At 38.2% G+C, this 12,010-nt stretch overlaps 1 protein-coding gene across 1 annotated transcript; it reads right to left on the bottom strand.

Annotated features, from left to right (window-relative positions):
- Positions 1–10,793: 10,793 nt before the first annotated feature.
- LOC122649442 (cyclin-dependent protein kinase inhibitor SMR3-like) lies at positions 10,794–11,423 on the bottom strand. The gene is made up of 2 exons (XM_043842608.1): positions 11,199–11,423; positions 10,794–11,144 (listed from the first exon to the last, which is right to left on the bottom strand). The coding sequence occupies exons 1-2, from the start codon at positions 11,421–11,423 to the stop codon at positions 10,794–10,796; spliced, it is 576 nt and encodes a 191-aa protein (XP_043698543.1).
- Between the last annotated feature and the right edge of the window lie 587 nt (positions 11,424–12,010).

Genomic DNA, 12,010 nt, shown 5'->3' with positions numbered 1-12,010 from the left:
TAACTTCACAACCAGCCATTAGAATTGGCTGATATTTGAAGCACAAGCTACCCTTGCCTAGGCCTTTACTCGATCCTACTTTGGAGCCATTCCTGCTGCTGGTTTGGTCCTTATTCACTATGTTACTAATTCTGATTTAGTTTCTATTTTGGTGTTCTGCTGCAACTATTATCGATCCTACTGTAGAGTGGTACTTAGTTGAACCCCTTCTACATTAGTATGTCAACTGAAAACAACTTGCTGAAAGAAGACCTCGTGTGCAGGGACAATTTGTGAGGCAGGTGAATGAATGGTGTAGAGTTGGATTTTAGTGCCAACCGGTTGCTGTTGATGATTCTGATGAGGATGAAGACGATGATGAAGATTTGGAACTTGCATCTAGGGATTCTTGTCCGGAAGATAATGCTTAGGAATATTAATGTTAACACTCATGGATGGATTCTATAATGCTGCACTGTGATTGTTGCTGCGGTAAACCTTTCATAGTCAGCTTATAGTTCCTAATTTCTGGCAGCTCCCTGCAATGTACACTTCTACTGACTTCTATAAAAATGGAGAAAAGTATTTTGGTGATCCTAGAATGAGGTGCGCAGGTCTTTTTCTCAGGTATGTCTTTTAGTTCCTTCTAGATCTACTGAACTCATGCTACATTTCTATACACTGACATCTATATCTTGATATGTCCCACGAATGTTTTGTTCTAGCTATTGGGCATATTCTTCCATGGCAAACAACATATTTTAGCATCTGGCTGGCAGGAAACCCATGCAATGCATGAGAAACCAAGTACATATCCACATCTCCAAACAAATGGTTATGGAACCGATGGTTGACAGCCAAGGCTACACTACCTGGTTGAGACTGGGAATCATTTTCGTAAAATGATAATACAATGAATCTACAAGTTATGTGTTTAAGTTCTAAAGTTTTGATCCAATGATCTTTACGTAGTGTTATACCATATTGGAGGTCGTATATAACCTACCATATCAGTTTCCACTGCTAATGATTCTAAAAGTATTGTATCATAGGTGTCAATGATCAAAGGTGTCCAAAGAGTGTTTGATGGATAGATTAGAGCCCATAGACAAGACAAGGCTATGAACATGGGTCGGAAACTAGTATTTTGGAATAATTTGTATTGGAAAATGGTAGAATAAATCTCTTCATCAGGATCATGAAAAATAAAATAGAAAATGTATGTCAATATCATTAGGAAAATAATGCATTTGGCTGTGCATGTGAACTTCTCGTTCCAGTACAAACCAAGATCTGCAAATGAATTGCTGGATCTAGTAGCCAAGCTATGAGTAGTTAGGCCAAGATGGTGTCCTGGAATTAATTATCCCTTGTAATTTTACAATCTATTTCTGCTTGAGGGCTTTCTGTTGGTTTGCTGGTCAGCTTGGCCTTCTATTGTAATGGAGTGTTATAACTTCTTGTACTTTCTGGCTATTCCTCACTATTGCAGTCAACTCTTAGGCGATCTTTGACCCTTTTTCTTTGTGTTTATTTAATTCCTAATACTGTTAATTTCTCTTTAGGTTCTGTTAGTTTCCAGCACTGTTTATATGTCTGATTGGACAGCAACATAATCTAACCTTCAGTCAACAGTTTCTGAGAACCTGACCAGTGACCATCAACTTGGGCTGAAATTAAACCATGTTGTTCTCCTCCCTTCCTACTCCATTTTGACTTTAATATGGTGCTCATCGGATGGTTAGATCATGAGTTATTTAATTTTCTTAACTTGCTATTTTGTTGTTTTCTTGACTTTCTATTTTCTGTCCTAGCAAGTTTCTGTCCATCCGACTGTTAACTCTCTTTAATATTTTTACCATATAGTCACCCTCATAGGGCCTCCATTCTATATTAATTTCATCTCCCATCAGATGTAGGTTTGTTAGTTCTAACTCCATGTAGTTTCTGCCCCTATTGCTTAGTTTTCTAGTTCACTGCAATTCTAGTTTATAGTGTTTGTCTTTTCAGACAAGCAAATCTCATCAAGGGCCATCTAGGTGCCCTAGGCGTGCAATATATGACCATAGGTAATATAGTAATGATAATTTTATATAATTATGCTTATATGCAAGATAGAAGCCATATCAATGCAATACGATAGAATTATGCTGGTAATGACCTAATATGAGAAAACCAATATATAATAAACAAAGTATAGGATATAATATAAGCATATTCATCAAAAAATAAAACAATAAGCCTAAATCAACTAAAACTTGTGAAGTGTCAACAAGGCATACTGTCTTCTTGGGCCCAAGAAAGAGCCTGGATGCCTAGGCGCGGGGCACCTAGGCACAACTATGGTCCGTATATTAAATATTGGCATTTTAGGTGTCTAGCAATTGTTCAAACCAGTATCCACTATAATGACTTGGATGGGATTGATAATGGGGGAAGGGGTAAGGAAGAAAGAGAATCCAGGAAGAAAATCAGAATTGCAAGGGGAAGAGGAGAAACCGTGAGAAGAAGAAACAGTAGAAGAAGAATAAGAAGAAGAGGGAAAATCAGAATTGCAGGGGGAAAAGAGAAGAAGCCGTGAGAAGGAGGGGGGGGGGGGAAGGAGAGTGCACATGCACACAGCCAGAAACTCGATTCATTCTTTCCATTATTCAATTCTGTTCCCCATTCCTTCTCAAAATACAGTCTTTTAAAAACTCAAAATCAAAAAAATTGCAGAAAATAACTCCCTAACAACTACTTCTACAGTAATAACTGTCCTCTAATAACTACTTCTACAGCAATAACTAAAATAAAAACTAAATGCAGGGCTGGTAGGGTTTGGGCTTGGGCCTGAGATGGTATCCCTTGGAGTATCTAATTGGGCCTGGGCCTGGGCTAGGGCTAGTAGGAGCAGCCCCCAAACGTCCTGCATCAACTCTCCCTTGCTTTAAAAAAACTCGACCTTGAGTTTGGATAAATCCGGGAAACCAGTCCGTCTGCTGCACATCCATGCCGTTCAAAAGCTCCGATAATTCACAAGAAAAGGAGATGAAATCTTGAAACAGCACATCCTCTCAATATTGTTGGGTGGAATGTCGAAGTCAGACGCCATTACTGTTGCAGCATCTCCGGTGTTGTTCGTCATTCCAACTTGGGATAAGATGGAATAATATGGAACGATTGGTTGTTGCAATCGTGTGGGTAAAGGGGTTCAATGGATGTTATGGTAAAGAGGATAAGGTAGTTGTATATGAGTATTTTGGAGTTTTGGCTTGGGGTTTCCAGAACAGGGAAGGGAACAAGATAAGAGAACTTAGATAGGAGTAGAAAGATAAGAGGGGAAGAGAGATTGAAAGGGAGAAGAATTCGAGAGAAGGAGAGATCTTGCAAGATGGTGGGGAAGAAAGCTTTAGCCACGCAGGAGAAGAAGAAGAAGAAGAAGAAGAGAGATTCACCCAGGTAAGAGAATCCAGGAAGGACATCAGAATTGCAGGGGGAAAAGAGAAGAAACCGTGAGAAGAAGAAGAGGGGGGATCAGAGTTGTGGGGAGAAAAGAGAAGAAGATGAAGAAGGGGGGGGGGGGGGAGGAGGGTGCACACACACACAGCCAGAAACTCAATTCATTCTTTCCATTACTCAATTCTGTTCCCCATTCCTTCTCAAAATACAGCCTTTTAAAAACTCAAAATCAAAAAAATTGCAGAAAATAGCTCCCTAGCAACTACTTCTACAGCAAAACTGTCCTCTAATAACTACTTCTATAGCAATAACTGAAATAAAAACTAAATGCAGGGCTGGTAGGGCTTGGGCTTGGGCCTGAGATGATATCCCTTGGAGTATCTAATTGGGCCTGGGCTAGGGCTTATAGGAGCAGCCCCCAAGTGTCCTGCATCAATTGAACTTTGAAGATTCTCTTTTTACTAGGCATGGTTTCAAGACAAAATTTGTCATGTTTGTCTTTCCCTTTGCTTTTTCACCTTCTCTTTAATGTGGTCTGAAGTTCCTAAAGATAGGATTCATTATTCCAGCAAAGAAGCAGGATTGCAGACAAGGGAAAATTTCAAATTTCAGGAGAACTCTGATTGAACCAACTCAACAGATTAAATCTGAGCAATATCCTGGTTGATGGCTTGATTTTTAGGGTAGAATAAAATATTGAAATCTCAAGACAATCCAATGGCGGGTTCCTATTGAGAGTAGGATAGGTCAAAGCAGAGGAATCGATGGGAGATTTAGGAGACTGAAATCAGTAGTTAATAATGCATTATAAACTGAGATAATAGCAATAAAGAACCAGTAAACCCAAGAGTATAGGATGCAGAAATCAGATAAGAGTTACAGAAACTGAGATTAGGATTCTCAGAGAACTGCAGCAATATTGGATTTTAATGCAGAAATCAGACAAGAGTTACAACCGATGGTAAGTCCTGAAGACAGATTTGAAATCAGGGTTCAGATCTTGAAGATATTCAGAAATCCCAATCAAAATAAGGGAACAGAATTTAATACAAGGTTGAATTTTTATGAAAGCAAAATTGAAGAAGAAACTCAGAATAACAAATAGAAAAAGATCAGAATCAGCTGGACAAAATAGCATTCAATTGGAAGAAGATGCAGAAATATTATGTATGGATACTTACTTGGATTGGTGAACTGAAGGATAGCAGAAAGGTAAAGAAGATCAGAAGAAGAAAGGATATGACTTTGAAATCACCACCAATCAAGCTTTTTGAATCACCACAGTAGTGTTGGATCTGAATCACGACAGAACCATACAAAGCAGAAAAGCCAGCTTTTATTCCAATCTCAAATCGTGGGGAGCTGTAGCTCCTACAGTATTTTATAACTTAATGTCAATATAGATTTAGGCAAGACTTAGGAAAGCTAACAGCCAATTAGGGATTTACCGTTTAGACTCAACTAAAAAATATAATAAAACAATCTAAGAATTCTACTCATACAACTCAACTCAATTCAACTCAGCCTTATCCCAACTAAATGGGGTTGGCTACATGGATCGTTACCCTTTAATCGGCTCTATTCAAAGTCATACCTGATACAAGGCCTAAGCTATGCATGTCTTTCCTCATCACTTCTCCCAAAGTCTTATTAGTTTTGCCCTTGGCTTTCCTCACCACTTCTGCAAAATTCATTTTAGGTCTGCCCCTAGCACTTTTAGCTCCTTCTATCTTAATCAAATCACTCTTTCATACTAGTGCATCTAAAGGCCTTTGTTGTACATAGCCATGCCACCTCAAACAACCTTCTCACAGCTTATCATGTATTGGAGCTTCACTGAAATCAGATCTAATTTGTTCATTCTTTATTTTATCCTTCGTAGTTTTACCGCACATCCATCTCAATTCTCAACATCGTCATCTCAGTTACACTGAGTTTATCTATATGATGTTTCTTAACTGCCCAACATTCTGCACTATACTTCATAGCCGGTTGTATGATTGTCCTATAAAATTTTCCTTTAAGTTTTAAAGGAATCACACAATACTCCAGACGCATCTCTCCACTTCATCCATCCTATTTTAATTCTTTGTGTAACATCATCCTCTATTTCTCTTTCTTTATTTCTGATTGAGCCTAAATAACTAAAATAGTCACTTGTGGAATCTCCCTTTCATCAATTTGTTCATTCTTTATTTTATCCTTCCTAGTTTTACCGCACATCCATCCCAACATCATCATCTCAGTTACACTGAGAGTATCTATACGATGTTTCTTAACTGCCCAACATTCTGCACTATATTTCATAGCCGGTTGTAGGATTGTTTAATTCTCCATTTCATCCATCCTATTTTAATTCTTTGTGTAACATCATCCTCTATTTCTCTTTCTTTATTTATGATTGAGCCTAAATACCTAAAATAGTCACTTTGTGGAATCTCCCTTTCATCAATTTTCACCACCTCATTATCCGTCATATTGTAACTAAAGTTACACACCATATACTCAATTTCTGTTCTAATTATCTTAAAATCTTTTGATTCCAAGGTTGATCTCCATAATTCCAACTTGGCGTTAATCCCTGCTTTTGTTTCATCCATCAAAACAATATCATCAGCAAAAAGCACACACCAAGGGATCTGACCTTGAATGTCTCTGGTTAATGCATCTATGTAGGCATAAGCAAATAAGAATCCTACTCATACGATGGAAAGAAATAAATAATAAAACAACTTAAATTGAACGAAAACAGGGGAACAGAAACCTTGGTGTGGACCAGAAAAGTGGTTTAAACCATGCCTAGTGCAGTTGGTGAGCTGTGGTGCGCTTCATGCCCATGCTCACCAAGAGGTCTTGAGTTCGAGTCTCCTGGCTGGTACCTTTCCCCCTCCCTATTCCCCCACCCTAAAAAAAAAAAAGGTAAGATGAGGTTCTGCTCCTTATTGCTGTCGCAGACCCTATCTTCCTCTTCTTTCTTCTGTTGAGTATCTGCATCACTCTCACTTCCCACTGTTTGCTTGTCCTCAATCTCATTCCATTTGTCAAAAATATTCCTGGCATCCAACATGTTACATCCATTACGTAGGGCTCCATTTGTTTCCATGTAAAAAGGTGGAAAAGGAAAAATTTTCTGTAAAATAGGATTTTTCTCATCCTTGTTTGCCAGACGTAATAGCCGACCTTCTTAGCATAGTTATCAAGGCGGGAAAGCGACCATGGCGTTTTAGAGGGTCAAAGTTCAAGGCGACACCGCCATGGCGGCAAGGCGCCCAAGGTGTCCAAGGCAACCATGGAGCCTGGACGCCATGGCGACACTTTGATACTATGCTTCTTAGATGATAGGTGTTTCAATGTCAATAGACACTATAAATAACTTGGATTGCGAATAACAGTAAACAAGAAAAGGAAAAGGGATATGAACATTACCTTTCGGCAAGAGCTACAAAACAAACGTTAGAAATTTGCATATATAAGCTTAATGCTCATGATGCACCTACGCAAACCCTAAAACTACATGCATGATAAGCAAGGAAACAAATATTAGTGTAAAATACAAAAAAAATGTCTGGAAAAAGTAGAAACATGTAAAGTATCATTTGCACGGAAAAATTTACAATGAAACAAACAGGTCTGTAAATGAAAACTAAGAGAACTAAGGCCAGAGAATTTCTAAACCACCTAGACCTCATTCTTCTTCAGATTTCTTTAGAACAAAGTTTAGGACAGACTCAAGATTTTTTGCAGAATTTCTAAAGAGAGAGTAGGTGAAAAAGGGGAAAAAAAAGGGAGGGGGTGACGAAAGGTGGAAACCAAAATACAGAAATAAATAGTGAGAATGAATTTTAAGACTCACCACTCATCACATCACTTCTGAACAAAGTTCTGGATAGTTTAAAGATATCATGGAAAACCATAGAAACAGCCTATGCTATGCAGAAAGGGGGGGTGAATTGATGGAGAAAGTTGAATACTCCCTTATATATAAGATTTGTTATCTCACATCTGTAAGCCTACTGATCAATCTGTTTTTTTTTTTTTTCATTTTTTCTCATTTCTTGCAATATCATAATGCCTTACTAACTTTCCACCAAAGGTAATCAGGGAGTCTGGGACCATACCATCAGTAGCCTGAAGGGAAAGCTTATAGTAATCAATATAGGAAATACTTCCATACGGCTTGTGAAGATTTTACTGAATTTATTCCTTGCTTGGTACATAGTCCAGTTTGTTTGCTTCTCTCACAGTGTTGCCAAATTTTCCAGGGAAATATGCATTTTGGCTGTTCCTAAGAGTGTAGGTATTTACATAGAAAGTAAGGATGTCGTATCTAGGTCATTCTTTACTTAGCACATAGGATGATGCATCATCGTAATCCTTCATTAAGAAGGCTTTAAAAGTGGAGACTGTGTGAGTTCAACTTTGGAGTTGAAAGAGGTAAATATTGTAAAAATGCTATTCCTGTAGAACTGTCATGTAGCATTAGTAGGAAGGTCATCAAAACTGAGCAGGGAATTCAAGTACCTTCTAGTTTGGAAGGAGAGCAATCAGAGGGCAGGTCTGAGGTAACACTGAAGATTGATCTCGTATTCTGCTGGACATTATAACCTTTATGGTTAGTGCAAACTAAGTAGGCTTAGGTTCTAATTTAAAGATCATTCTGTTACCGGGGTTGAGAGCATCCAGCTCTATTGCAACCACACATACAGTAGAATCCTAACCTGTTAAGCATCTTTACGAGTAGACCCGAAGAGAAATAGAGAACAGTGGGGTGGGGTATCTACAGCACACAAAACTCTTTTATGGTTGAATTGTATTCCTAATTTAATTTTTCTCCCTTATTTGTTTATGCATTTTACTTTGTTGGGACCAGTAATTGACCAATTAAGGAAGCTTAATTGTGCCATTAATCAATCACATGGTCAGAGATTGTGGCTCTATAAAACTGGTCCTTCTCTGTAATTGATAGACACCATGGTTTTCTCAGTCTCGTTTCATCTTGTTCCTAAACTTTTTGGTATTTGGTTTCGACTTAAGAGTTCTGAAAGATTATAGACTTTTTCCAATCAAATTTTGTGTAGTTAAAAAAAAATAATAATAAATAAAAATAATACTCTTGTTCATGAGAAGCCTAGGAGATAGGACATGGTGTAAAAATGCTTTCCAAGCTCTTCATGAGTCTTGTTTCTGCTTCCTTTACAAATAAACCTCCATAGAATGACACTGAACTTTGTCCGAGTGTTAATGAGGCCTCCTATCTTCAGTCCTGTTTCCCTGTTGGTTACTATTGTGTTAAACCTTGATTTTTATCCATTTCAGGGTTTATGACTGCATTGATCTGATTTCATGCTCTCAAGAATCAGACTGGCCCAAATATACTCTCAGAACAAGTTTTACAGAGCAAACTATTTTATGATTTTACAATCCGAATCAAAAGGCGTGAAACAAATAAGCCTTGATGCCCGATAGTTTTCTACCCAAACCGTTTCAAGTCATCAGTGTCGGATGAAACACACACGAAAGGAAGAACTTTGACTTTGCAACCGGTATGTCTTCTTCCCGAACCTTATTCTTCTTCTTTTCTTCAACTTTGACTTGGGTTTTCTTCTGTGTCCGGTCGTAGGGGTCATGTTGTCTTTCATAGTTCTTTCTCCTATATTTATTTTTATGATTGAAAGGGTTCCTCACCACATAAGTTTAAGTTTGGGGAAGAATCTGCAAGGCACACCAATGACAGTGTGTAGAGAATGGTATCATCCATATAGGGACCTGATAGGTTCAAAGAGGGGAGTGTATCAATGTGAACCCTACATCTCATTACGTGAGAGGACACATGCTAGAATCTGCACTCCGTTGGTGTCGTCATGCACACCTTTTCCCCTTTTAAGACCTAGCTTCTCTTCACCACCAATGATGAATCTCTTCACCGACAATTGGATAAGACTGTCTGATTAGATTTAAGAAGGATATTTTCGACCTTACACAAAAGGGAACAAGAATTAAGAATGAAGAATAAAAAAAAATTAAGGGCACGAGGTCCAAATCCAAACTCAATCTGGGTAGAGTCGGGACCAAACAACTATTTTACTTGGAATTCATTGAGAATGGAACCATGGAAGGACCACTAGTGACTCATAAGACAAAATTTTCTTGCCAAACTACCATGGAAGGACCACTCAAGAAGGTGCCAAAACTCAAAAGCAGTAAACTACTAAAATTCAGTTAACATAGAGAAGAATTTATGCATATATGCGTTGGAACAATTTCCCAAACAGTATTCTAATTGCAGATTCCTTCCTTGTGGAGGAATAGATCCAAAAAAAAAAAAAAAAAAAAATCCTACTAACAACGCCTCCTCTCGATCCAGCTCCTCCAGCTAGCCTTTAATGGACAAACATAAAAGTAGTTTTAAGTTTTGACTTTTAACTACTCATATCTGGGTACTAATTCAACTTTTCTTATTTTTATGTTTCTTCTTTTACTTTTGAGATAGATTTTTTAAGTGAAGGGTAGGTATTTTTGAGATCTGAGAAAATCCTTATCAATTGGAGAATGACCATGTAGGGATGTTTGTTTTCCTTTTGGGAAAATGATAAAAAGAGTTTTGAGTTGAGAGAAGGCCTAATAAGAACGATAATAATAATAATAAACACAGAAAAGAAGAAATATTTGAGTGTTGCGGCAAATTATAAAAACCATGAACCTTCAACTGCAAATTTTTTTTTTCTTGTTTTGGGGTATTAATTTTGTGGAAGGAAATCCAAAGAGACTTGAAGGAATGTTACTGAACAAGCAAAGGCAAGTCAGCCTCTTATAATTCTGATCACCAAATTAAAACACCCCAATTTTCATTACAGTCTAAGAGTATATAAATCCATTTTTTCTTCTTCCTATAATCAAGATAGGTAGCACCTTGATGACAAAAGAAAAGAACCTGCAAGAGCAGCAGAGATAGAGGATGCTGTCTCGCCCCTACCTGGACTTCAGCTTTGATCTTTAACTTTACAAATTCAGATCAGGGTCTGGGTCTGGGTCTCACTCATTTGGTATTGGCTTCCTTGGTTGACCAGCACAGATGCCCGACAACACCCAGCGAAGATCTGACGAACCCGTTCAAAATGGGGAAGAATCCAGAGAAGAAAACTAAAAGAAAATTAGAAAAAAAGAATGACTAACTGAAGAAGCAGCAGCATTATCAAGGAGTACCAGACTGTGGAAGTGTGTAGTGCTCATATGTTTTGTGGGATTATTAATTCCCACGCAGTAAATCACAATTTTTCCTTACCAATTACAAATTAGAAATGGATAATGTAGATTATAGATATATATGAAGAGATGGAAATAAAAAGAGAGAGAGAGAGAGAGAGGAAATTAAATCAATTGGTGTCATCGTCTCCTCTACGAATTTTCTTGATCTTACGGCCAAGATCGGCTAGAAGGGCTGGCGGGAAGAGAGATTCAATCTCTTGAGAGAGATCCAACAGGAAGAGTTGGCGGCGGGTGGATGAAGAAGACGAAGAAGAAGAAGAAGCTTTTCTTTTGGGAGAGGACTTGGGTTTCCTTGGTGCAGGTGGGCATTGTTGGATCGCTGGGATTCTGTGATCCAAAGATGTTGGTGTTCTGAACCCGTCATCATCGTCCGCATCCGCTTCCAATTCTCCTGCAAGCGTTCTTGTTCTTGTCCTTGTTCTTGCTGCTGCTGCATCTCGCATCTTATTGACCACTACCTCTTCATCAGAATCAGAAACAGAAACAGAAACAGTAGACGAAGAAGAAGAAACAGCACCACCACCACCACCTTCACATTTCCCGTCTTTCTTGTTTTGTTGTTGTGATAATGAAGAAGAGGCAATTAGGCAGCCATGATCATCTGATGAGTTGAATTCCAGAGTAGATGATCTTAACAAAATGTTGTTGAATTCAACCGCCACTTTCGAATCTTTCTCATCAACTAATTGAAACAGCTCTGAAGAAGAAGAAGAATTCGACATGCCATTGCCACCCATTAATTAAGGATATGATATCTCTTCCGCCAATTCCGAATACGATAATGAAGATGAGGAATTAAGAAGATGAGATGATCATTTATAAATATGATCACTAAAAGCCTAAAAGCGATTATAAGAAGAGAGAAGAAGTGAACAAGCTAGACGAGAGAGAATTGAAGAGACGATAAGGGTACTTGTTGGGGGCCGGGTTGTTATACTCATCATCAAATTCACTATATCTTCCCTCTCCATTTCTTTACTAATTTCTTCTTCCTCTCACCTTCGCCTTAATTGGGTGTATCTTTTTATCACGTTGTCTCAAGAAATTAAGAAATTAAGAAATTAAGAGAGAGAGACGGTTTCAACCGATCGAGAGTGTGCTTTTGGCGGAGGCTATCAAACCTCCTTAGGCGAAGGATCCGATGCACATAACCAAACAAACATTGCTCTCTCTCTCTCTCTGTTGGATTGTTTAATCTGGTTTTTTAGTGTTCTAAATCTAAAATGAAATGAGGGCCATTGAAGCTTAAAATCTTGTTTTCGGATTTCACTTTTATTTTCTGGATCTCATGCATCAATGCACGTGGTTTGTTTGGACCATTTCT

The sequence above is a fragment of the Telopea speciosissima genome, chromosome 2, assembly GCF_018873765.1.
Source record: "Telopea speciosissima isolate NSW1024214 ecotype Mountain lineage chromosome 2, Tspe_v1, whole genome shotgun sequence".
NCBI classification, from domain to species: Eukaryota; Viridiplantae; Streptophyta; class Magnoliopsida; order Proteales; family Proteaceae; genus Telopea; species Telopea speciosissima.
Note: the sequence above shows the minus strand (reverse complement) of the source record. Positions and strands in the feature narration are given on the sequence as shown.

What these genes read in the sequence shown, in the direction of transcription:
- LOC122649442 (XM_043842608.1), bottom strand. Translation starts at nt 11,423, where the DNA reads ATGGGTGGCAATGGCATGTCGAATTCTTCTTCTTCTTCAGAGCTGTTT. An exon ending in AAGGTGGTGGTGGTGGTGCT is followed by an intron (nt 11,145 to 11,198) that starts GTTTCTTCTTCT and finishes TCTGATGAAGAG; the next exon opens with GTAGTGGTCAATAAGATGCG.